The sequence below is a fragment of the Ambystoma mexicanum genome, chromosome 8 (assembly GCF_040938575.1).
Source record: "Ambystoma mexicanum isolate Mex_15411 chromosome 8, UKY_AmexF1_1, whole genome shotgun sequence".
Taxonomy (NCBI): domain Eukaryota; kingdom Metazoa; phylum Chordata; class Amphibia; order Caudata; family Ambystomatidae; genus Ambystoma; species Ambystoma mexicanum.
In genome coordinates, this window is record NC_090929.1 from 945,486,240 (window position 1) to 945,513,940 (window position 27,701).

Here is a 27,701-nt window from a genome sequence, read left to right on the forward strand (position 1 = left end):
TTCAAGGGCTCCCCCGAGCTGGCGTGATGGCAGAAGGCGTGGCAGGCGCCTCATTGTCATTGAATGCACCCGCGGCGGCGGGCTCATTCAATGACAATGGGCTGCTGACGCGCCCTATTCCTATCATTACCTCCTCGCCTGACTATTTTTGAAACTTTAAGATTCCTACAGATTTTTGGTCACAGAATGTTGGCATGTATGTGATAAGCTTTAACTTTCTATACTGAGTTTATCTAGTCTCATGTTAGACAGAAGCCGTTTCATTTTATAAATACAAAATGAGATGAATTTGTAACAAAAATGTCGCTGTCCCACAATCAGCTCTCACTTGCCAAGCCCCCTATACGCCCATTCACTTCAATGGGCTCTCACCCCGACACAAAAATAAATCGGGTGTTTTCACCCGACTTGGTTACAAAAAAGGTTGAGGGCTACGTAAACGTACTTGTGTTTCTTTGATAGTTGTCCTGTGTTGTAAAAGATCATGCAATGGGTGTTAACCTGGGAGAGGTAAAAAATAATGTGATATGGTGCTTTCTATCCAGCGTAAAACTTTGTATGTTGATTCCGTTTTCAAGTTTTTCGGTGGGGCTTCATAATCTCTGTTTAGGGTGATCATGGGGCTTACTGAAAAGTGCGCATCTTCTTTACGGTCCTGCCCGCGGACACCGTTACGTCTACTTCATTTCGCCTGACACATTTTTCACTTGTAGACCTCCGTCACCAACAAGCGCAAGTCCTACAAACTAATATAAGATGACCAAATCAAAAAGCCTTTCTGACACGGTTATGTATTTCTTTTATATCTATGTTTTGTCTGAAAACTGTAGTCCTTTCTCGATTACTTCGCTCAAGTGAAGCCTGGCTTACGTCCTTTGGCTGCTCGATAGTTGTCTCTTTTCTGTTTCTAGCAGGCTCTCCCCTTCTCGGTGTAACCTCTACTGCCGCCTGATGGCTTAGGGTAGGTAGTAAGTGTCCAATTACTGGTTGCATGGACGGAGCTTTGTGACTATCTTCTCGACAGGCGTCATTTATTTGTAACCCGTGGCCGCTTAACTCTCCGCCCCCCCCCCCCCCAACTAAACAGCAGCCACGGAAATGGACCCGGCCACTGGGCGAAAAGACCGGACCAGAGCCAAGGACCCTGCGCAACACCGCCTGGAAAAGGCTAAGCAGAGAGCTGCCCAGCACGAGTTAAAGCAGCGGCAGAGGGCCGAGGTGGGTGACGGCAAGTAGTATATGGTGGTGAAAGAGAGTGAATGGGAACGGATGACCGAGTCCTGAAAAGAGAAAGGGGCATTATGAGGGAAAAAGAAACGCAGCTGCCAAGGAATGAATGGAACGAGAGAAGGGAATGAAACGGAAGTAGTGTAGGAACATGTGGAAGTCAATAGTATGACAAGTGGGAGGGCGGAGAAATCAGCGGGAACCAGCACTATTCTGTGCATCTGCAAAATCTAACAAATGTCTATAATTCATAGTCCTAAACAGTGCGTTAAATGGAAAAAAAGAATTGCAGGTTGTTACCAATCGAGGCTTTAAGTGGGCTAGAACTCAGCTTAGGGACGGATTTAAAATCACTCTAGTGCTGGAACCCGGCCGAGGCCTATTAACCCATTTCAATTAATCTCACAATGCCTGTCCTTTTCCAACACCCTTTTCCTAGTTTTATCTCACTTTCTATGGGCGTCTCGCTCTTTGTGTCTCATTCTCTATTTGGGTCCATTTCTATATGTCTCACCACTTGCACTTCAGTTATTTTCTCACACCCTCAATAACTGTCTGTGGAGTCTGGCCTTTGGGGCATGCTCTGCTGACGCATCTCAGTGTTTCCAACCAAAATTTCAGTACATTGATTTATTGCTACATCCTTGCTTTAAAATTTGATTCTGATAGCCTAATGCAACTGTTGGCGTAGGTATAACAGAGGGACTGGGGTTCACACTACAAGATCACCATTCTCTCACCAAGGGCCCAACAAACCCTTCCCCAGTACACAGAAGGAGGACTCCACCAGGGGCAAGTTGGCACTGTTGTTTATTACACAGACCGAGATCATACAGGACATTGAGAATCTCTCGAAATCACAGCTCCTGAGCCTGTGCTGGGCCATTTTGTTCAGTGACTGCGTCACAACATAGGGCTCTTCCTCCAAAACCTATGAGGGTACATGATTAGATAGTTGGGGTGATGGTTCCTATACACAGCACCTATAGATGTTACTCGATTGGCCCTCGCATGTCAGGTTGCTTGCCTGCCCCTTCCCCACAAAACGATCTATTACATTATTGCAGGATTACCATTGGCCCTTGCCATCCACCCATGGATTTGTGTTCCCTGATTGGCTGGAGCTGATCTTCCCCCGGCCTGGTACCCAGCTCTGTTCCCAGTGCACCTTCTCCAGGCGATGAGAAAGACTATGGGGCTCATTACGGGTCTGCAGTAACCGTGCCAGTGCTACCAGCGTCTTGCTGCCAGACCCGTGATGATTTGCCGGCGCTAAATTGTAAGTCCCAATTGGGAGTGGGCATCATGGAAGCTAACGGTGCCGGTGCTCCCATTACGGTCTGCCTACCATGGCTGCTGTGACCGGCAGGGTCAGACCTGTCTGGCACGGCGGCTCCGGCAGGCAGACCTCTAGTATGCCGGTCTGGAAACAACGGTGCCGGTAAGCTTACCAGCACCGTTGTTTCCGGACCGGCATACTTGTAATGGGACCCAATGTGTTCCCAGTGTAACCGTTAGTATTACCTCTTTACCTTTCATTGTTCCTTCGGGATTGCAATGGTGTTAAAGAATCCATGTTTCACTTCATGTCTGTGTTGTTGGGAACTGCTCATCTTCCCATCGCGGGTGAATAACCATGTGGTCAAGGACTCTCTGGTGTGCAATTTGAGGATGTATTCTAGTATTTTGCAGATGGCTCCTTGTTTCTGAGCTTAATAGTGTTCTGTTCATCGCTGACCTTCGCTGCAAGCCCTGGTCTGCTGCTTTGTGCAGCCAAATTGTGCTTTGCTTTTTCGTTTTGAGGTCTGTGGCTTCATGTAACTCTATTATGTTTATGCTATAATTGCTATATGTCTATATTGTGCTATTGTTCTTGTAGGTTAGTAGTATCATGGTCCTTCCAGGTTCCTTATACAATTCTATGGTTCCATATGGTTAGTTGCAATAAGCTGCTGCAAGCTTACTCTGCATCTCTTCCTTGCCTTGTGTTCTGTTTCTGCATTCGGCTAATGAGGAAAATAATAAAAGCTTTTGACAGTATGGATCTGTCCTCTAGCTACAGAACTGTGTATGCATGTTCTTCGTGTGTGTCCGTGTAACTTCGTGCATGGGTGAGAGTTTGCTTCATGGCTAACGTTGCCACTAATGATGTCAGCACAACAGATGTTCGGTATTCAGTCATTCTGATCCAGTGAGTTGTTTGGATCCACGATCAGTGTTGTGGCACCTGTATCCATAAAGACATTGGCTGGTTAAGGTTTTAATGGTTATCTGAGTGAATATCTGTTTGCATGTGTGAATGTCACTGGCACTCCTGGGGGCTTTCCAAAAAGCGACTGGCATCTTGCGTTCTTGATTCTTCGGGCTGTCATGTTCATGGGGGGGCGAGGAGGGGCATTCCAGGGACCCTCTCTTCAGCCCCCCCCCTCGTCGACTTGTCGATCAAACCACCATACTTAGTCACTGTTGCTTTTGGTAGCCATATCTTAGTCACTCCCCTAAGATGTCCGTAGTAATTTGCATGATCACCGAAACTCCATGCCATGTACCTGCACTCTCCTTCTGGGTTGCACCATACCCATTTCACCCAGTATTTGTTGTTATCAAAGGGATCGTCGAAGGTTATCCTCTCAGTCGGGAACAGTGGGCACTCCTTTATCTTTCCCCCCAGGTTATTTCTCTCTTCTACTGTCTTACCCTTGATCTCTTCAACATTTAAAGTTTCATTCCTATTGCTTTCTCAGTCGTTTTGTGACATTGTATAATGCAGGTCTTGATCACACACAGTCCTAGTGCTAGGATCAGTGCTCCTAGTTGTACTTTCAGTACATCTTCCAGTCATGTTGGCATCCAGGAAAAAAATATGACAGCCACCTCTGATCTTTTCCTGTTCCTTTAGCTTCCTCCTCCATTTTGGCGTGCATTTTCGACAATCTTGTTACCGCTTCTGTCATTGTGCCATTTTCTATGTCATTTGTGGGCACGAACGTGCAACAGGAACTCCCGATCTTGGCGCAAACTCCCCCTTCCATTGCTGTGAGGATGTCTACAACATATCTGTTCTCGATGGCCACCAATCTTACTGCTCGAAGCTCTTCTTTTATCGCGTTGAAGCCATTTACTGTTGAGTTTATGGTCTGCATCAGCTCCCATCTCGTTTTCTGCAACCATTTTGTGTTTGTATATGTCTATACAGCTGGAACTGCTTACAAGAAAAACATATCTGCCCTACCGAACAGCCAGTGCTCGGGTGGCACATCGTCCAGTGATGTTTCTGAAGTTGATGAGAAATAGTTCTCTTTATACTATACTCACTTATACTGACCTTTTCTTTCTTTTTGTAGTGTCTATTTTAGGGAAGTTGTCTAAGATGTCCTTCTGTGGTACTACCAGTACTGGCATGTTGGTGTACCAATGAACCTACTCCTCCCCAGTTGGGTGGCAGCTTCTCATATGCTTTGGATCCTCACCCCCAATAGTGATCCATTAGTACTGCCGTCCCACTCTTCATTGCTGGAGTACCTACCCTCCTTGTTTTCTCAAACCTTTACAGCTCCATCATTCTGGAAACGCAATGCTGGTTTCTTCAGTGGTATTATGGGTATTGGTCAAGCTTCATTGTCCACCCAGGTCAGTACCTTTGTGCTCACATCCCATTGTCTTAGGCACTTGTCATTTTCTCCTTGTACTGTGTTTACTTGTGCGTGTGCCTTGCTTACTACTACTTTTTCTTTCCATCCTTCAGCTGTTACACTAGGCACACAGAATACAACCAGATGCCGAAGAAAGCTAAGAATGACTTACCAAAGCTGCAATGTTCAAATAGTTGTGGTGCCTAGCGTGTGATGATCTCCTCTTGTTATGGAAAAAACAGGTATTTGAAGAGAAGGAATTCCAAGAGAAAATCAAATAAGGATGAAGAGTTGGTAAGGGACGCACTACTGTCTGGGTGGTGCACTAAATAACTGCAAAGCGTCCTGGAGTCCTGTGCATATGGAGAAGTTCCCAAATCAAGATCCAATAGTAGTAACACCCAAATCCTCTAATGTCAATAGGAAGGAGTATCCCTTGAAGAAGTGTGAAACTACAAAGTTGAAAGACCATTAGTACTTAAAGCTAAACCTACAAACTGCGAACTCCCAGAATTATACAAATAACTCTGTAGAATTGTACCTGAAATGATGCTTGGCCAGGCAGGGGTTCCTGAATTGCGGGATGTAAACAAAGAGGAAGACAGTGGATTACTCAGATGGAACACCGTAGCTGTATAGCAAAAGCCTTTTGAATCCAAATGCTGATATAACGGCCAGAGAAATCAGTTGTGGAAAACCAAACTCTTCAAATGTCTTTAATGTCCGCAAGGAAACAGACGAAGCTCAACTGAAGTTAAAGAAACAGCCGCGGACACAGGCGACTGTATAAACCTGGCAAACACGGCACTGTGTGAAACTCGGCTGATTTTAAGATAAGGAGAACAGTTGTGGACCCAGGCGGCTGATGAATGCTGGCAGCCACGTGCTCCATGCAGCGTCTGTAGTGAAATCACAGAAGCAGAACGCTGGAAGCCGCGTGCTCCTCCGGCGTAGAAATGAACCAAAGTCACAGGAGCAGAACGCTGACAGCCACGTGCTTCTTGCGGCGTATGAAAGATAAAACTTCACAGAAGCAGAATGCTGTAACACGAGCAGGAATAAGTAGCTCAAACTGAAATGAAGGGAAGCCGGAATAAACAGCCACTTTGGAGACCAAATACACGTTGAATGCTGCACTACGAACATAGCATGGAGCAGCAGCTTTGAATTTAAACTCAATTGGAAGCACCAGACTTCTGTGGCCGCGGTGCATAAATGGGAACAACCACGCCCCAGACATTTGACCTAGTCACGTAACGTGCAAATCACAGAAAACAACCAGCCCCTAATGTCGCCTCCATGAGAACCTGCCAGAGAGTTTATAATAGGAATAGAAAGGCCTGGCAGCCGTTCTCTTTGCAAAGTGCTGTTTAGGATGCAGAGCATTCATAAAGGCAGAGGGAGCCAATCTAGCAGGCATGACGTCAGCTTTATATACATGGCCATACACAAGCATTTGTGGTCTTTCTCAACATCCTGGCACCCCTCCTATTTCCTACTTATTGTATAGCCTGGTCTAATTGCCGGTAACTGTCCATCATGTCCACAAGGCTTTCTGGGGCCTGGGTCCAAAATACCATCAGCTATCCCTCCGCAAATACCTCCCCTCTCAAGCTCTTCACTTCTCTACCTCCAACTCCCTCAGGGTCAGTCGTTTTTCAAAGAAACGAGCTGGGGGTTGATCTGTCTTCGGCTGGGGCCTCCCTCTGGAACAGCCTCCCTGCCACTCTAAAACTTAAGGAGAACCATCTCTGGTTCCGGAAGCACCTCGAGACCATCCTCTTTTCTTCTGCCTTCGCTCTCCCTCTCCCCTGCTGATCTGTTCTCTCTTGGCACTGTGCACCTGGCTACCCTCTGTCCTCCGGGCCCAGGTACCTGCTCACACTGCCTCCGGACCACCCCTTGCACTGGAGTCTGTAGCTGTACCCATACACCCCCTCCCTTTTTCTTCCTGCACTTATCAGACCTACCCTGTCTGCTGCCTTAAACCTAGCACTTGCAAATTGCTGGCTGCACTACCACTGTTTGTTGCCTTTTATTATTTATTTATTGTTATTTATCTGTTTCTCCTCTGCTTCGCACTTTCCACTTCTTCCCCTTCCATGCACTTGCGCATTCTCAATGTCACCGGGCCTAGTAAGGTCGCTGTTTTGTTCTCCCATGTTCCCCTCCCTTGCCTTGTCGCGCTCTGAAACACTTGTGTACGAGCGCGATAGAAATAAAATAACAATATCAATGTCAAGTGTCTTTATATAATTATCTTCATAGGGAAATGTTGCAGTGGACATCCATCTCAATGTCGCTGTTTTCCCTCGGAATCTTCCTCGAGTTGTAACCATGGATGGGTACATAAGGCATTGTGCTCTTGCTGCTAATATTTCAGTTGCGATACACGTTCTTGAGGCACTCATGGTATAGGGGATTAGTGAGCAGACATAGCAGCTCTCTCCAGTGGTTTCTTTACCTACTTTAGTCATGTGCTTGTATCACATGTTGTTAGATACTCTAGCAGTATCAGTTAGATTGAGTTCCACCCCCCATGTCTGCATCTACCTCTCTTTAGTATACTTACAGTGATTACTTGTCCACCTGACATGGTTGTTCCACCTACTAGAGTTGGGGTTGTGATAGTAGAGGATACAGCATTTCTAGAAACATGAGATACTCACCAAAAAAGAGGTGAAAATACTACATGAAAATAAGACACAAGGCACAATAATCATTCTTTTAATAATGCTTTCCTTAACTTACACCTTTTTGGATCCTTGTGTAGTTTGAACCAGTTGCCCACCTGAAATGCGCAAAAATGTGTTATTGTATTAATTCAAGGCCCACTAACATAGTAGTCTGCCATATCAAGAAGGAATAGCTGTTTCCACACAGCTTTTATTCAGGGGTCACATAGAACTGAGAGGACAGGTGGGTTTCCTCTTTCCAGGTGTGAACATACTTGAGACAAATAAGCTATGAAGACGTGGAAATACGCATCGGTGTCGTCTTCTAGTACTTTAGATCTCCTAACAAATTGGCCTTGGAAAGTTTCAGGACGAGGATCACTGGGAATCATGGAACAAATGCAGTATAAACAGTCTCACATGTGTGCGGAAAGAAAAATAAGGATGCCCTCACTCTGGATGTGTAGGAAGTCCTTGTCCTATCTCTCCAGCACATGACCGAGCAACAATTGGATGTCCTCTGCTGGGATGTGTTGATTCCAAGTTATTGTTTTGCTCTTCTGTGTGTGGATTGTTGGCCCTTTCGATATTGGTGCTAGGAGAGGCCACTGCTGTGTAGGACTTGATGTCCCCGAGGTGATTCAAAGTATTCTTCTCGACTAGTTTCACCGCTCGCTCAGTTCAACAATATGTGGTTCTGTAAAGCGTGATTTGTCCTACTTCCTGGAAAAATTTCGTAACAGGACCTGGTCCCCCAGATACAACGATGGCTGCTTAAGTAAGTCCTTGTTGGCTTTGGTGTTGTCTCTCTCTTCTCCTGCGTCAGGCCTCCCCCATTGTCTGTGCAGTTGACGAGAAATAAAATAACCACTAGCAATCAAGGAAGGGGTGTATTCGGACATTTCCTCACCCAATACATCAGATTCTCTTTTAGCAGCTTTGAAAGCCCTAGTGGGAGGAGCCAGGGGAAGTCACATGTGCCGTCCTGTCACCACCTCATGTGGGGTTAAATGGTGGTCGGGCCCTGGTTTTTTGCCTAATGCGAACGCTAAAGGAAGACCATGGAGGCAACTTTTGTTCAGGGTTTTTTTTTAGTTTTGGCTATACTTTCCTTGAGCAAGCAGTTGAGGCGCTCACACACCCTGTTTTCTTGCAGGTGATGAGCACAAGAGAATTTACGTTGGATTCCTAACAAGGTTTTGATGTGTTGGAACATCTCATTGGCAAAGTGAGGGCCATTGTCGGATCTCAGGGCCTCACACGCCCCATTGCGGGAATATCTCCCGAATCAGGAATTTCGCCACTCTAACGGCGTCCGAATGGGAACAAGGACCGGCTTTCATCCAATAGGAAAATGGGCATATAACCACTATCATGTAGAGGTACCCTTGACAGACTTGGATCATGTCGACACAGTTGACATGCATGTGTTGGAATGGACCCACTGGCCGAGGTATGGCTCCTCTCACTACCCTCGATGTAAATTGTTTACACACTAGACAATTAGTCATGAATTGGGCCACGTGTTCCACCAAGTTAGGACAGAACCATGTTTCTGCAGTCTGAGCAGCAAGCACCTCCTTCCCTGTATGGGTCGGATGGTGTTATTGTGTCAGTGCATTGTGCAAGAATGAGAATGGCATTAACACTTTCACTGTGTTATTTTATTTTGCTGCCATAAGGAGTCTGTCTGAGCCACTGTACAACCCCTTTTTATCCATAACTCTTTTTCTTCCCTGGGTGCAGCTCCCTGCCACTCCATAGTCTGTGTTAGTCTTCCTTTATTGTTCGTGCGTCTGAGACAAAGCCTCCATTTCTAAAATGTCCCCAAAGTAGGCAGCCCGTTTTGCTTCCGCATCTGCTGCTTCATTGCCCCTGGAGATAGGGTCCCTCCCCCCTCGTGTGTGCTTGGCACTTCACTACTGCTATTCGCTGTTGGAGGTCTGTTGCCTCTATCAGACTGCCCAATAGGAGTGTGTGCTGGACCAATGACCCATCAGCACATCTGAAGCCCCTCCTCAGCCAACGTGACGGCCCAGAATGTGGATGTCAAAAGTAGGCTGAATCTGAATACACTGTTACTTCCTTCTCCCTGCTGTGTTCTCGGGCCACTATTAAAGCTACTAATTCTACTCCTTGTGCTGAATAGTGTGACGGTTCTCTTTCAATTTCACTACTGCTGTCCCAGTATGTCTTTACCCAGTTGTTTGGTCAATTGTTGACGACCCGTCAATGTAAAGCGCCTCTTCCCCTCCTCCCCCCTCTCAAGTACACCCTCCTGTACTTTGCGATTGTCACTGAATTGCTGCTGATATTTCAGTTGCTATACACGTTCTGGAGGCACTCATGGTATAGGGGATTTAAATTCTTCTATGTTTGCTGTGCAGTCGTGTGCATAGTCACCCACCTGTAAGATGCCAGCGATGAAAGTCGCTGGGTTGACAAGTCTGCATCTCACTATCTTTTGCTGGGTTTGATAGTAACACCTCATATTCTGAAGCTCTCTGTGTTGTCAATGTACTTTTTTCGGTCTTTCTGGTATTGTAAAGAGAGCATGCTCCACATAAAGAGTAGTGCTGCATCCCATGGTAATAATGCTGATTTGTCTGCTGCAAATTCGCGGCAGCCAATGCCTGTTCGTATGGATGGTGTCCTCATTACTGGGTCTGATTTGCCATTCTAGGATGCTATAAGCTTGTCCCCATGCGCGTTTTCTGTGTCAGTACTGCAGTCATAACCACTCCATCTTAGTGCGAGAATGGGAACAATTCTCTTTGATAATCTGGGATCCCTAACACTGGAGCTGTGCATATTGCTTCCTTCAGCTCATCAAATGCCTCAGTCATTTCTGTTGTCCATTGTAATGTCTTCTCCCCTCTTTTTGCTTCCTTCAGTGCACTCAATAAGGGCCTATTGTAAGTGCTGTAGTCAAATACCCATGTCCTGCAGTAGTTGCATAGTCCTAGGAACTGCTGCATTTGTTGTACGGTTGAGGGTTTTGCTGTCCTGTGTATTGTTTTGCTCTTTCTGGTGTTACTTTTTTTTCCGTTTTGGGATATCATCTGTCCAATGAACAACACTTCTGTCTGGCAATATTGTAGTTTGGCCTTGTCTACCTTGTACCCTTTTTCTGCTAGTACTGTCAACATGTGTACTGAGCCGTTCCTACACTGTTCCTCCATCTTGCTGCAAATCAATATGTCATCTACGTACTGTATAACCATGCTCTCCATCTGTACGTGGCAAAAGATTATCAGAATTACTTTTTCCTGCAAAACGTATCAGGCAGATGTATGACCATTAGAACTTCTCTCGACATCTGAATAATCCATGATCACCATGCAAGTTAAGCAAAGTCCGCGCACCAGATATTCAGTATCTGGATATTTCTTACAACTTGAGGTTTTAAGCACCATTCAGGCTCAAAACCATAGGTGTATTTATTAGATATGCTATTTTCACGTTTCATGTTATTTTTTTGATTTTTCTTAAAATCACACTAGTTTCAAGACTCAAATATGATTCATGCTGTTCTGTCTATAACACTAATATGTTTTTGTCTTTAGTTTAGAAATGTGTTGTGTGTGTGTGTGTGTGTGTGTGTGTGTGTGTGTGTATATATATATATATATATATATATATATTTATTTTTTTATTTTTGTCTCAATACAATCAAGTATATTCACAATGAAGCCCATCATGTGTGTTTTTCTTCCTTGACAATTTCATGGGCAACCAACTTTGGGATACATTCCATTAGTAAAAGCAGAGAAGCTCCCCAATACAACTTTCTGCCTCCTATGAGAAGGCAATTGGGTCGAGTGTGTTGGTAGCAGTACTATTTCTTGTGTTTCTTTTTGCCCGAGTCTGCTACCAATCACCACGGGCATACCGAAAAATGTCTTTTGATCTCCATCTGTACGTTACCCAAGTCAATTTGGAGTACTCTGTTGAATATGGAAGGTGATTCACAGTACCCTTGAGCAAGTCTTGTATGTTGACACTTATTATTTCTACATAGACATGAAGTCCTGTGAGTTTGGGCTTAGTGGTACAGAGAAGAATGCATTCTGCAAATCTATGACCGTGAAGTAGGTAGCTACCGTGGGAATGCTACGCAAAATTGTCAATGGATTCAGAACTAAAGGAAACTCTGATTCTACAATGTTGTTAAGAGGGCGCAAGTCCTGTATAAATCCCCACAATGCCCTGCTTCACTAGTGCTGCAATGGTCTCATAGATACCCTAATCTGCTTCCCTCGACAGTGGATATTGTCTAACTCTTGGTAATATGGCTCCTGGCATCAGCCTGATTTTCACGGCTCCTATCCTTTTCAGAAGCCCCACATCATAGTGACTTGTGGCCCATAAAATGCTGGGGACCTTTGCCAGGTCTTCCTCGAGAAATGTCGGCGGTGCTTTTAGCATCATCATTCTCTGTGGTACCTCTCTGTAATGTATCCTCACCCAATATGTGATGATCATCTCGAACACCATCCTGTGCTCTGATCTGTTTTTGTCTGTAAACGTGATAAACCATATCCTTCTGCCACAGCAATCAATGGTCGCCCTGTGTCGTCTGTCCCATGCACTGCTATCCAGTCGTCCCCCACTATTACTGCCTCTAATTCTAGTGGCACTATCGTCCCTTCCTTCTCATCTAATGGTATTTCTGGCCACAATAAGTACTAGTTTGGAATGCACCACATTTTCCCCTGAATCCCTGGGAACCATGCTATTATTATTTCAGTCCCCTATTGGAACAGCTCCTCATCTACTGGCACCCACCTATGTACCGTCTGCCCACAATAGGCTTGAATGATCTCCCTTGCGTTTAGAATTCGTATCCCTGTTGTGGAACATACTATTCCTTTATCAGTGAATAAAATGGTTGTGTTAAGTTTGCTCATGATATCTCTCCCCAGTATGTTTACGGGTGTCTGCCGAGAATATAGTAAGGGTAAAGCTAAGCCGTGTTTCCCTATAGAAAGTGTTAATATCGTCTGTAAAAACAACTATTTCCGTCACCCCAGAGAACCCTTGAGCATTGCTGCCATTACCTGACCTACTATACTTTCCCTCCCGGATGCAGGATCTAGTCGCCGCAGTGTCTACAAGAAAGGAAAAAGCGTCGTCACCTATTGTCACCCCTATGGGTGGTTCCTCTGCAGGGTTGGGTGTAATCGACAGGATGGAACACATCAAGTCAGTCTGTGTGCTTTCCTATTAAGGGTATCATTTTCATTTATTCAGATTTGTAGAGCGCGTGTCAGCCCGGGGGCATTGTGGCGCTTGTTACAGACATATCTTTGTTGCATATAATACAATATTGACAATATATCGACATAAGTACATTATTTACAGTAGCAAATATGAAATTTGTACTAATTGCAATGCAGTATATTTACAAGGATTTGTGTTGGTCACTTATTATTGTGCATGGAAAGAGGTCTTCAGTTTCCTGCGAAAAATCGGTAGTGATTCCGCTCTAATGTCTGCAGGAAGAGCGTTCCAGGTCTTGGCGGCAATGTAGGGGAAGCTAAGGCCACCGGCTTTCGCTTTTTTGATGTGTGGGATGCAGAGTAAGTTGGTGTATTGCGTCCTTATGGGACGGGAGGAGGAGGGTTTGGAAATGGTCTCTGATAGATAGGACGGGGCGGTGAGGGTGAGGATTTTGAGTGTGATCCGCTCTTTGACCGGGAGCCATTGGGCTCAGTGTCTGGCATGGGAGATATGCTCTCTTCTTGGGATACTAAGAGCGGCCCGGAGGGCGTTGTTCTGTGTGACTTGGAGTCTGTTCAGATTTTTTGCTGATGTTCCCGCTAGAAGGGCATTGCAGTCCAGCTTGGCTCCAATGGTTGCTCTGGCTATGGAGAGGCAGTTAGGTTTGGAGAGGTATGGCTTTATGGCGTTTATGAGTTTAATGGTATGCGCTGAAGAGGAGGTGATTGCGCTGACTTGTCTGGTCATAGATAGAGAGGAGCCTATGTATACCCCCAGTGTCTTTACAGCTGTGGAGACTGGGATGACTGAGTTGTCAATGGAGAAGTTAGCGTACAGTGTGTCGAGTTTGTCTAGGGTGCTCTGTTGACCTAGTATCATGATTTCAGTCTTGTCTCCATTGAGGCAGAGGCCATTGACTGCCATCCAGGCTTGGATGATGGAGTAGATCGAATGGAGTGCCTTAGCGTCTTCGTGGTATGAGCCTGAGAGGGGTAGAAGTACTTGCGTCTCGTCCGCGTAGTTCGTGTACGTGATACCGTATGAGTCGAGTTTGTCAAAAAGAGGTTTGGTGAACAAGTTGTAAAGTGTGGGTGCAGTGCAGGATCCTTGAGGGACCCCGCAGTGTATTGTCGTGGGAGTGGCGTTGGCAATGTCCGAGAAGACTTTCATGGCTCTACCCTCTAAGAAGGAGGTGACCAATAGAGCTGATTCTTTAGAAAAGTTGGCTGAGTGTGTGAGGTGAGGGTCTTGTGGTCAACCAGATCGGAAGCTGCTGAGAGATCTAGAAGGAGCAAAAGAGCTGGCTTGCCCCTGTCCATGATTTGCGTGATCTGACTCTTCAGATTCACCAGGGCTGTTTCTGTCCTGTGTCCTTTCCAGAAGCCTGATTGCCTAGTCCCGAGGATGGAGTGGGTTTCCAGAAAGTACTGGATTTGGCAATGTGCGGATTTGTCCAGTAATTTCCGGAGGAAGGGCACTGTGGTTATTGGTCTGTAGTTGTTGGGTTGTAGGGGGTCGAGGGTAGGTTTTTTTAGGAGGGGCCAGACCCAAGCCTCTTTGAGGCTAGCAGGGATAACTGTTTTAAAAGACGCATTGATAAAAGCCGTAAAGAGCGGCGCAAAGCAGTCTGCGCTGTCTTTGACGAGTTTTGGTGGGCAAATATCGCCTTTGCAGGGGGAGGGTTTGAGGTTTTTTAGTAGACGACTTCTGTTTCAGTGACGTCCCTGAACGAGAAGTCGGGTATGGTGGGCTTGGGCGAGAAGGGTGGGGCTTTAGTAGGCTTGGTACCTGTCTGTTGAGGTAATGCTTTGCAGTGGTCTTTGATTTTCTTTTGGAGAAGGTCAATTTTGTGTAGCATGGCAGCTTGAATGCTGGTACACCAGGCTTCATCTTTGATTATTTCATCTGGTGTATTGGGGGGCGGGGGAGATGAGCTTGTTAAAAAATGGCGAAAATCTCTTTAGAGTGCGATTTGGCATTAGAGATTTATGTGTTGAAGGCGTTGGCATTCCGTTTCCCAGGAATCGTTTGCCCCCCACCACTGTTACTCCCCATAGCTTCCTAATGAGGGAGTCGTTGTAGAGTCCCTGTGTGCCACTGTCCTGTCGTTTGCTGTTCTGCATATTTGCTGTGTCGTGTGTGATTGCTGTGTTACCCAGCATCTGCGGTATCTGTGGTGCTTGCGAATATTGCTGCACAGGCTCCAGTATCTGTGGTGTCTATGCTATGGGATGTTGGGTCTGCAGGTATGTGTTCGGTGTCTGTCCTTATTGCTGTGTCTGGTCCTGGGCATAAAACTAATTCTGTTCCCCTGGGTATGCTGACTGGTATTGCATTCCCCCGTTCTGTTGCATTCCCTCCTCTGCTTCTACATAGCCTTGAGATGTCCTATCTGTCCGCACACCCGGCACTGGGGCGGTTCTCTCACTTTTCTCTTGATACCCTCCAATAAAACACTCCGGACCCTGCTGCATTTGTTGCCCATCTCCTTGATACCCTCCCAGAAATCCCCCTTGACTCTGTTGCATTTGCTGCCCATACCCGCACCCTCTTGGTGGCCCCCCTTTTCCTCTAAACCCATGCTGCGCACACCCAAACCCCCCCTCAGGCGGCGGTGCGTACTGTCTGTGGCGCCCCTTGTCCTCCTGTGCTTGTTAATACTGCCCCTTCCCATGGCGTATTTAGATAGTGCAGAAGAAACTAACTTCTCCTGCTTTCTTTCCGCACTAACTTCGCCTCCTCCTGCTTTCTTTCCTTACGCTTTTTCCCCGCGTTCTCTTGTATTAGCCTGCAGTAATGTACTATTGTGAGTTGTATTTCTGACCAGGATTTTGCTTCTATTCCCACCAACATCTATAGTTGCCTTTGCACCTTTTCTGGTAACCGTTGGCATAGTATGATAGACTAATGCCACTGTTTTATCCCACGGTTCATGCTTTTCAAGGCACCATAACTCTTGAATAGCCTAAATATATTGTAAGGGATCTACGTTCCCCCCCCCCCCCACCCATTCTGCGTGCCATAATCGCACTAATGTCTGATGTGTCTGGGCACTGCTTCTGCAGAGCTTACCATACAGCTGCTCGGCAGTTAGTGAACGGCAAACCATTGTGTGCTGTGTTCTGGGTTGTTACTCCTGGGTACTCTGCCCTTCTCCATACATCATCGGCAGCCTCTCTGACGACCGCCACTAATAAACCTTTTACGTCACCCACTTCTAATGTCTGTACAGCTGTCATCCTTTCCATCTCGTATTTCCATTTCCCCACACCCGCAGTCCACAGGGGTAGCCTACACCTCAAGTTTTCCTTGTCTGTATGTTTCCATGGTATGTACTGAGTTCGCCACCCTCTCCCTTTTCCAGTACCCAATCTCCCCGTCCAATCCTCTTGTCAACCAAATCTCTCCCTCTGATCTCCGGGTGTCTTGGTGGCGGTGAACGCCCTTACCATCTCCCCCCCCACCCCCTTCAGGCTGGGAGGTCCCTAAACCTGTGCGTGTATATGGGGTTACCCCATCCATGCTTCGTGAAGTATTCCTGGACCGTTGTGGTCTCTCGTCCTTGTCGCAACGCAATTCCCCAGTGTCTGTCTGCTCACCATTTCGAGCTTCGATCGGTTTTATTCACTGTCGATCGACAACAGGTTGCCCCATCCCCTCGTCCTCACTCTCTACCAAGTTGTCTTCTGACTCTGTGTCTCCCAGGTCACTGTCGAAATCATCATGGAAGCTGTCTCCTCAGTAACTGGTCTCCCTGTGGTTCCCCTCCTAAGTCCATGAGGTTCCCGCCGTCCCCCCTTATGGAGTACGCTGTGCTGGTTTTACCTGGCAGCGCGGCTGCCTTATCATATGTATTGCTGCGATCTTGCTCCTCTTGCCTATCTCTTCCCGCGTTATCGTGAGACGTGGTCAATCCACATTTCAGTCTTGTGTCTCTTATTGCGCGCTCCTCCTCCTCCTTGCGTTTGCGCTCTCTTGCGAGCCGCTCTAGTTCAAATTTCTCCTTTCCCTTCTTACCAAACCTTGCTTTTCCTTCTTGTCTTCCTCTCTCTTGAAATTTCCTTCTTCTCCTCACCTCTTGCTGCTCCTGCTCTTTCTCCTCTTCCCTTTGCTTTTCTCTTCGCACCCTCTTGCATTCCTCCTTCTCTTCCTTCTTTCTACTTCTTCCATTATCTCTACCTAGTCTCGTGCTTCACTGATTCCCTTACAGCCTGCTACTTCCTTACTTGCCCCTCCTTTTTCTCCCACTGTCTTCCCATCTAATTTCTTTTTTTTTAAAACTCTTTTTTATTAGTGGTTCGGAAACACAAACACAGTACCAGTAGCGTTGTACAAATTAAAATCAACATGATACAGAAATAGAGAGGTAGCAGTACATATGACCTGAATCAACAAGGGGTATCGAGTCTAAACATCACTGTCATCATCAAGGATCATATCACAAAGAAACATTCTGAGGGGGCCCCAAATGTCCTTGGGTTTGCTCACAGGGACATGTGAGGACAAACTGTTCTTCAGCCTCATTCACATAGACCAGCTCCCGGAGGAACTGTTTCATAGTGGGTGGTGCCGGGTTTTTCCATTGTTGCAGAATACATTTTTTGGCCACTGCACATGTGACATTAAATAGTCTTCTGATCTTTTCGGAGCACTTTCCTATATCCCCAAATAAGTATTTCTGTGGAATCAACAGCGGGGGGATTTGTGTGGTTTCATCAAGTACATCTGCCACCTCCCTCCAGAACTCAGTCACCACCGGGCAGCTCCAATACATGTGGAACGAGCCCGCATACTCGGTTTTGCATTTGGGGCATTGACTCGGGGCATTGGGAGCGAACTTGGCTATTTTAGCAGGGGTGTAGTGCAACCTGTTAAGGATTTTAAACTGGATCACTCGTAGTCCGGCGTTTAGGGAAACCTTCTTGGTGAGAGAGCAGTACCTGTCCCAAGTTTCATCATCTAGAGGGATCTGGAGATCTCTCTCCCATTTATCTCTGCTCAGATTAGTTGTTGGTGAGTGTGTCTGTACTATGGCATATAGGCTTGACACCTTCAAGCGGTCCCCGGCCGTGATCATCTGAACGCAGGGGTGTGTAGGGGGTTCATCAGGGAAGGCTGCCCAGTGTTTTTGGAAAGCCGATCTCATACGGTAGTACTGCAGTACCCTTAGTGGGCCTCTGCCGAGCGCACCAGTTATCGGCTGAAGGGTTGCGAATTTCCCCTCAATGAACATATCTCCCAGGCGCATTTCGTCCCCCGGATCCCAGGCGGATCGCAGACAAACATCATGTGTCGGAGGGATACCAGGGTAGTTCCAGAGAGAGACCTCCGGGTTATACAGGATCGACAATCCCAGTTTCCCAAATATTGCCCTCCAGGCCTTAACAGTACAACTAACCGGGTTGAAATCACACGTGTCCTTATAGTGGGCATCAAAGATTACGGACTGTATATTCGTGGGAGCGGTGGTGAGTTCCTCTACATCAACATGCGGCGGGCCGCCATCCCTGGAATACCAATACCAATACCAATACTTAGAGAATTGGGCCTGGGACACATAATAATATAAGTCAAAGTCCGGGGCCGCCAGGCCGCCCGACGAGTATGGTTCAATTATTTTACCTCACCCAATTCTGGGAGTCTCCCCATGCCAAAGGAAGGCTGTAGCCATTGACTTAAGTTTAGTGAAGAAGAGTCTTCCCGGCCAGATCGGTATGTTTACAAACAGGTATAGCAGTTTAGGTAGGACTACCATTTTAAGAAGCGCTACCCTGCCATGTAATGATATCGGAAGGCGGTCCCATAATAGAAGCTTGGTCTTTAGGGCCTGTAATGTGGTGTTGTGGTTATCAGCGTATAACCTATCCTTACCGTGTGACACAAGTATTCCCAGGTATATGATGGATTCACTAGACCATTTCAGCCCACTCAATGAGCTGGGGCAGCCGTTTGCCGGTGTGAGAGGGAAGACCTCCGATTTATCCTTGTTTATGGAGTAGCCAGAGTATGAAGTGAACTCTTGAATTTCCACCATCACAGGCTCTAAGTTGTTATTCGGTTCACGGATATACAGTAGTGTGTCCTCCGCGTACAAAGAGATCAGCTGGGTCGTCCCCTTTAGGTTAATGCCCCTGTTGGAATGTCGGAGCCTGACCGCTATTGCCATTGGTTCTATTGTTAGGGCAAATAGTATAGGTGAAAACGGGCAGCCCTGCCTAGTGCCCCGTCCCAGAAGAAACATATCTGAAACTGCCTTGTTGGTTAGGACCCGGCCCCTGGCTTTGTGTAAAGCAACTTCACGTACCTGATGAAGTTCGGGCCTATCCCAAATGCCTCACTTACTGCTAGTAAGTAGGCCCAGGACACAGAATCGAAGGCCTTTTCAGCATCCAATGAGACGGCCACAGCGTTTCTTCCCGGGTCAATCTGGGCCATTATGCCAAATAGCCTACGCAGGTTAAGCGCAGTAGATCTAGCGGGGACAAACCCATTCTGATCCGGGTGAACGAGTGTCGGAACCGCCGGCAAAAGCCTGTTGGCCAGCACCTTGGCGAATATTTTGGCATCCGTATTAATAAGAGATAGAGGTCTATAGGACGACATATCCTGTGGAGGGCGGCGCGGTTTAGGGAGAACAGTTATCAACGCCTCTCTCATGGATGTAGGCAATATATTACATTCAAGGGATTCTTCCCAGACCCGCAGCAACACTGGAACAAGCTCAGCGCTGTATTCCTTGTAGAATTCTGCACCCAGGCCGTCTAACCCTGGAGCTTTATTAGAGGTTAAATCTTTAATCGCCTCAGAGATCTCATCTGCAGTGATAGGTTGGTCCAGTGTCAGGCGGGTCTCCTCTTGGAGTTTCGGCATCGACAGTGCCGCAAGGTATGCCCCTATCTCAGCAGCCGACTTAGTGTCTCTATTTTTGTACAATTGTTCGTAGAACCCAGCGAACTCCGCATTAATTTCGTTCTCGTTAACCAAAACCGCACCGTTGGGTTTCTGTATGCTGGTAATTTGATTAGTGTGCCTGTCCTGTTTGAGTAGATTAGAGAGTGTCCTACCCGCCTTGTTGCCCTCGCCATATCTTCGGGCTCGGATCGGTCCAGCAATGAACTGCACTTCCCTGGAGGCTAGTTTGTTAAATTCTTGGAGATGTTGTTGTATGTCAGCTAACAAGGCTTTGTCATGGGTGCGGGCATAAATGTCCTCCAGAACTTTCAGTTTGCCTTCAGTCAGGGCTAGTTCAGCCCGAACTCCCTTAAGTAGACCCACAGATTTGGAAAGTAGCGCACCCCTGACCCAAACCTTGAAGGATTCCCACAAAGTGGAGCATTTATCGACTGAGTCGATGTTAATCTCGAGGAACTCAGAAATCTCAGTGTGCATGCCTCCACCACCCCGGGGTCCCTAAGCAAGCCCCCGGGCATCCTCCATCTCCTGGAGGGTCTAGGGCAGTTATGATAAGTGACCTCCAGTGTTATAGGGGCATGGTCAGACATCGTGCGAGCCAGTATTTCACATGCCTGTGTTCCTGCGATCAAGGAGGGGGGAGACAAACCAGTAGTCGATTCTGGACTCGGAATCATCAACCGATGAATAGTACGTGTATCCCCTCGTAGTCGGGTGGAGGACCCGCCAGGCATCCTCTAGGGAGAGCTGCGAAAGGATACTTTGCATAGTGAGGGCAGCCCTGGTTGGCTCTCTAATAATCGTGCTGGATCTATCCAGTCCCGGGTTCATAGCAATATTAAAATCTCCTCCCTAGATTATATTGGGAATATCTATTGCAGAGATCTGTTGGTATAGATCTGTATAAAAGGCAGGGTCATCGATGTTCGGCCCATATGTGTTGACCAACAATATCTGCTGACCAGCGATCATGCCCCAGACCAGAACATACCTACCCTGAGGGTCCAATTTATGGCCTTCGTGTCGAAGCCCAAGATTCGGGTGTATGAGTGTAGCGACCCCCCTGGACTGGGATGAGTAGTTGGTACAGAACCTGGACTTGCCCCAGGCAGCAGTAAATCATTATCAGAACCAACAGTATGGGTTTCCTGCTGCATAATAATCTGAGCCCCATGCCTGACCATGTAGTTTCCCACCTTCTTGGCCTTCAAACGATTATTTAGGCCCCTCACATTCCATGAGACAAGTTTAACCCTCAAAGCGTGAGCAGAACCTTGCAAAACGATTGTGAGGATAATAACCCAAGACCCCCAGACGTCAAGTCAGGCATAATGGACCATGCTGGTGCTCTCCAGACCACTTGTTTCAACCGTAACTTATAACCATTTCCCAACAAAACTTTCCCGCAACAAAGACCCATGCAGCTGGGTAACCATCCAACCACAAACCGTGGGGTTCGAAGAAAACCGTCCCCAACTTTCCCCATTCCACCCCGCCTACCCCCCTCACCGTATACCCCAACTCGACAGTGACCAATCCCAAACTTGTGGAATACTCCCGGGGTAGCCATGTTGCCTCACATGACCGCCATCCCCGGCCACCAGCGCCACCTCACACAGGAGATGGCTGACTGTTATCTCCCATCAAAAGGGCCGAAAAGCCACTGAATGCCAAATCATGAAAATATGTGATTCCTAGTCCGCCGGCCGGGGCCTAATGTTCGGGATAGGTCGCTCCCCCCTCGGAGGGAGGGGTATAGAAGATTCAATGTAGGATAGTGCTTCAGATGGGTTCTCAAAAAAGTGCGACCTTCCAGCATGTTGGATTCTCATTTTGGCCGGGAACATCAAGGCGTACTTGATCTGCCGTTCTCTAAGGAGTCTCTTTACCGGTTCATATGACCGCCTGCTGGCCTGGACAGAGGCGAAAAAGTCAGGATAGATATGTATACGGTTTCCCTCGTAATGCAATGTGCTGGCCTCTCTAGCCAAACGGAGGATTGTGTCCCTGTCTCTGTAGTTCAGCAGACGAGCAATTATGGTTCGTGGTGGTGCCCCCGGCTTGGGCGCCGGGGCAAGGGTACGGTGCGCCCTCTCAACAAGGAAGTGTTCAGACAGTGCCTCAGGCCCAAATAAGGATTTAAACAGTTCTTCCATGTGTTTCTCCATCTGGCCCTTGCCGAAGGATTCGGCCACACCTACAACGCGGACATTGTTTCTTCTGGACCTGGATTCGAGGTCCTCGCATTTGCTCTGGAGCTTGCTCATCGTGTCTTTAATATACGATATATCACGGCTGTGGTGCCCAATAGTATCCTCATTAGCACTTATCCTGCCTTCAGCCTCGGTGACCCGAGCGCACTCCTTATCGATCCTGGCCTTCAGTGAGCCTATGGTAGCTACTATCTCGTCCAGTTTAGTATTCACTGCCAAAAATCTGTTCTGAACTAGCGTGGCCAGTTTATCCTCCCTGTCCAACACATCCCTTTCGATCTGTTCTTCCTCATCTGGCTGCGTGCAAGTTGCCACAGTTTGGATAGCTGTATTGGTTAATGTGTCCATGGGGCCCTTCTTCTTGCCCCCAGGGGTCTTGGTGGCTCTGTTTGACTTACCAGACTCCCCCATTTTTGCGTCTTCAATGTACGTGTATTGGACCTGGCAACGGATCTCAGCAGGGTCGCGGCCCACCCCACCGGGAGCAGACTCAGTGTCCCAAATGAAAAGAGAGGAGCGTGGGCCCAGCGGTCCGCGTATGTCGTGTAGCCGGCGCCAGCCGCGCAGACAAGCGGAGGGGCAGTTGGTGCAGTAGGGGGGGGGCCCACGTCCGAAGGGGGGACTAAGAGCCCGGGGGGTTACGGACCCAGCGGCGCCAGCGGGGCTCCGCACCCGGCAACAGCTTAACACCAGCGAGAGTCGGATCATACCAGAATCAGGAGAGGCGGTCCAGGAGATAGCGTCGGGTCAAAGCCAGGACCTGGGAAGGGTAGGCCATCCAGCGCCGCGGCGAGTCTCCAGAGCGTCCTCACAGAAGGATACGGAATACGGCGCCAAGGAGAAAGCCCCGCCCAGCAGCGGCCCTGCAGCCTCGACTGTTGAGTAAGTTCACCTGGAACCAGGATTCGGCTCAGAAGCGCCGCTCGTGTCGGCGGAACTCCGCGGGGGCAGAGCTCGTAAACGCAGCGCCGCCGGGGGCTCAAATTTTCACAGATGACGCCCGAGCCCGGCCGCAACTGGTACACCAATCTACTTCAGCCAGCCCAAGGACGGATTTATCAGCGCAGGATGTGAAGGCGGCGCAGGAGCTTCGGGTCTAAGCGGCCATCTTCTCAGTGTGCAACAGCGCCCCCTTCCCATCTAATTTCAACAGTATTTGGCCTCCTACCCACTTGTTCGATGCTATGTTTTCCCACCCCTCCTTGGCGCTCCTCTGGGTCTCGCTGCGTGACCCTTTTTTGCCCCTCCTTCTTGTTATATGGTGGAGGTTTCAATGTTGGATTTGTGTACCCCTCTGCTGCTTTTAATCCCTGTATAGGATATAATCCATGAGCTTCTGTTTTGGCCCCTTTGGTCTCATGGTCAGGAGGAGGTGGAGCAGGGGCCAAGGGCGCTACGCCCGAGGTCTCCTGCTGGCTCAGCATCCATTGACGCCTCACTACTTCCCCCTCGTTGTCCTGAAACATTCTCCAGAGCTTGAATATCGCCATACGACTGCTCAACTTTTTTCCCTTATAAGCCTCTTATATATATGTGTATGTGTGTGTGTGTTTAATGAATGCTGCACCGATTTGGAGAAGCTTCCACATTGTGGCCATGGCTTTGTCAATTTACCTTCTGTGTTTTTCGTCCATTCCACGTTATATTTACAAACCTTGTCCTTATATCGCGGAAGGGCATTACATAGGTGCTGTAGGGGCGTATCCCCACGCACTTCCCCTGATACATTGCTTTATACTTGCTTGACCTCAAGTCGAGGCTTTTAAGTAAAATTACTTTTAATCTTCTTTTTCTCAACTTCACAAATACAAGTTCTTCTCAATTATCACAAGCCTCTCTGGCTCCCACCACCCTTATACAACTCTCTGCCTCCTCAGGCACACCCACCAATCTCGCGCATGCGCCATCCGTGCACAGCCACAGAACGGTTTATCCCGTCAATTGTAAATTATGACACCTACTTCTATACCTCCTCGTGCTCTCCTAGTCCTATGCACATGCCTTATGGGTGACATCACCACTTCACTACATAAGGGAATGATCGAAATCAGACACAAAGCTCACAACGCTATTGTTCCACCACATACATTTTCACAAACCCGACATATACCCATGGCTGTCTTCATGCCTCCTAACAGGGGATATAAATATTTCTTGTGCTCAATCTATACCTACGGCATCGCCTTGTAGATAAACGCCTCCGCGAGACTTAACCAAAAGAACACCTTCTGCAATTTAAGCTAGCTCCATCGTCTTGGTAATGCTGTCATCCTCACAAGCTTATCACTACTTCTATTAGCCAAGGAATCAAGGGTCCATATCTTATTAGATTATTAGAGTTTGTCCTCTGTTTCATTCTCTAGGAATGTTTATCCCCTATGCTCTTGTGAATTTCTTGATTACTGGCGAGTATGTTACAAAAATAGTTTACAAGCACCGTAAATAGCACCCATTGATTGGTATATGGTGCTTATAGATATGGCCGATGGTACTTGCTTATGGGCACAGTTGAAAAACACGCACAGAAAGATGTAACAGTCGGATGTTAATTATTAATTGACTACAAACTAAGGGGGTCATTCAGAGTTTTAATGAAATGCTGCTGGAGAACAACTACCACATGCACCAGTTGTATTTTTGAAAATCCATACATTCAGAACTCCAAAGGTAGTATTTTTAGAATATGTCTGGTGGTATTTTAGAAGTAACCAAAAAGGGTGTTTTAAAAATAATTTGCAGCAATTTCCACCTTCAATATCAAAGTGGAAATGGATTATGTACACTTTTCTTATATACAGAAGGTTCCATTCGGACGCTTCTATGCATGTAATGGCATGTTGGTGGCGGGGGTCTTTAGGAATACACAGGCATGTCGGTAGTGGGGGGGGGCTTCAGGGATGCACACTTTCCATCCCCTTTCCATGGCCCTTTTGTAGAAAAACATTCACTGGATTTAAAGGAAGCTCCTAGACTACACTTCGCTTATGTATAGTGTTAAAAATAAAACTTCTCAAATAATTGGAGCCAATTTGTTTTGTGTACTCCACCACTTAGGTGAAAGTAAGCAATTGACATATTTTTGTGCAGAAATTCCCGCAAAAATACTATCGCCAGTATTTCCATGGAGCACTGCTATTAGTATTAAATGTAATCCTGAATTGGGCAGACAGTAAAGTTGGCGCTTTTTGCCAAATACCACTAATTTTACAATTTTCACATAACTCTGAATGTACCTTAAGCGTCTCATTTTTTTGTCTTGTCCAGAATACTCTTTGACCAAGAAAAGGCAAACCTACATGTCAACAACATACTCACATATTTAGATAGTCGCACAAACTCGGATGCATCCTTCCACATACACTTTACCCAGTCTCAAATGCACTCCAACACATAACCACAGTCGCACAAACCCGAACATAAACTCCCTCTTCCTCTCTCCCTTCCTTGAAAACACAAATAAATATGATAGGTCGCTCTTAGTCCTGCCCTGTTACCAGCTCCCTTATGGGCCCCCCCTCGCAGTTCCCTCTGCTTCTATGAACTGAAATTATGCTGCCGACATTCCAATAAAGTGCATTTTGGGAGCACCTTCCGAATCTTTTTCTCTGCATTGTTCAAGTGAAGACTTCATAGCCACGTTTACCAGAAAAACCCTGACCACAGCTTCTTGCCATGTCTGGCAGAGGTTGACTAGCAAATCCAGGTGGTCTACCGTCTACATGTGAAACAGGGCAAAAGAAGCAGTGAGTGACAAGGAATTGGTAACTGAGCTATGTGGGCAGGTGAAGGGGGGGTGCGGGGTGATTGAGGTAAGGGAAAATGGTATGGAATGTTTATTTGTAAAGCGCCTGTACACAAAGCAAGTGTTTCAAAGCGCTGAAGGAGGGAGGGAGAGCAAGGGGACAGTCATTCAGAGCGCTTGAATTTCTGTACATTAAAAGTCTGCACAGCCAGAGTAAGTGCATATAATACAATGAACAGTCTAGATAACAGCAAATAGGTCTAACAACGATTCTGCCGTTTTTCCCAGTGTAATGAAGGCGCCACTATGCATGGCGGAGAGACATAGGAAAATAGGTGAACGATCTTCAGGCATAGTACGTTCAGATGGTGCAAGGTCACACAGTGCAGGAGAGGGGGTGTGGGGGAGTCCAAGTACGCCCAGTCAGTCAGGAGCAGCAGTAAGTGCTGAGAGATGCCACTCTCATGGGTCGTTGACCAAGTGCAGTAACAATGAGGCAAATGCAAGGCCCTGAGGTGCGGTAGGACTGGTGAGGTGCCAGGGACCTGTGAGACTCTGAGGTACACCAGGCGGCCAGTCGGCGAGCTGTGCTGAGAAGGACGGCGAGGGGGATAGAGCGGAGAGAGAGAGGTTAGCAGGGTAGAGGCAGCGAGAAGGAAGAGAAGAGGAGTTTCCGGAACTTCAAGATGGAGGGCGGCAGGGCGGCCCCTGCTGAGGATAGAGATTTCCCTCAAAATCTCTGATTGGAGAACCGGCTCACTCGCAAAATGTTGGCGGTAGATGAGTGGAGGGCTTGGGAAGCACAGTATTTAGGTAGGCATCATTGCAGATAGGTAGGTCCCAGGCTCCAGATAGCCTTGTGGACAATGCAGAGGGTCTTGAACTTGCCCCTTGCAGCCACAGGGAGCCAGTTTAGGGATTCCATCGCCGGCAAGATGCAGTCCCTGGGCTTGAGGCCAAGGATAAGTCTTGTGGTTCTGTTCTGGATGAGTTGCAGAGGGCGCAAAGCAGAGGCAGGGAGGTTGAGAATAGAGGCTGTTGCAGTAGTCCAGCCTTGAGAGAAACTGGGCTCTGGAGACAGTGAGCCACTGGGGGAAGGTGAAAAAGGGAAGAGTACCTCTGATGAGGTGTAGCTGGTAGTTGGAATATTTAGAGGTGTCCAAAATGTGAGTGGAGAAGGAGAGAGTGGAGTCAAAGATGACCCTAAGGTTTTTTGTCTCGCAGGTGGTTGGCGGGCGCAGGACCAAGGGAGGCCGGCCAGAGTGAGAGAGGAAAAGCAGGAGCAGGAGTCCCAATGCGAATGATCTCGGTCTTACTGGCGTTGCGGCAGTGATCATTTGCAGCACAACATGATTGAATTGCGGACAGACAGTCGGATATAAGGGAAGTAGAGGAGGTGGCTAAGGGTAGCCTGAAGGAGAGTTGGGTGTCGTCTGCATAACACTGGAGGTTACAGATGAGTGGCAATTACATGTGCCAAGGCACCCTTAGTGAATTTGAAGAACTAGGGGGATAGGTTAGACCCCCGGGGAACGCCACACGTTCAAAGGGTGATAGTAGAGAGAAAGGACCCAAGTTCTACCTGGGATGGGCAGTCGGAAAGGAAGGAGGTTAACAACGCCAGAGCCTGACCTGTGATTCCCACAGTGTCACTGAGACGTGCGATCAGGATGTTGTGGTTTACCATGTCAACGGAAGAGGAGAGGTCAAGAAGAATGAGGACAGAGGGAGTGGTAGTGTCCAGATTTGAGAGCAGGTCTTCACGGGTGTTCAGAAGAACAGTTCCCATGCCTCTGGATGCTCTGAAGCCAGACTAGTGGTCGTGGAGGCAACCAGCAGATTCAGTATGGAGGGTGAGCTGAGAGATGGCCAGCTTCTCCAGCACTTTTCCCAGGAAGGGGGTGATGGAGATAGGGCGGTAGTTTGCCGGAATGGAGGGGCCGGCTGAGGATTTCTTAAGCAGGGGATGCATAAGGAAATGTTTAAGAAGTTGGGAAAACTAAGTGGCAAAATCGATTAGAGATCAGCCAAGACTGGAGCAGGAGAGTCAATGCTGTCCTTAATGGTTTTGGAGGGG

At 47.5% G+C, this 27,701-nt stretch overlaps 1 protein-coding gene across 1 annotated transcript in view; it reads left to right on the forward strand.

The window, feature by feature from the left end:
• The first annotated feature begins 883 nt into the window (after positions 1 to 883).
• SVBP (small vasohibin binding protein) overlaps positions 884 to 27,701 on the forward strand; it is a 210,504-nt gene continuing 183,686 nt past the window's right edge. The window contains exon 1 of the mRNA XM_069610835.1: positions 884 to 1,218. Coding sequence (XP_069466936.1) covers positions 1,099 to 1,218 — 120 coding nt within the window. The 5' untranslated portion in view covers positions 884 to 1,098. The remainder of the gene's footprint in view (positions 1,219 to 27,701) is intronic.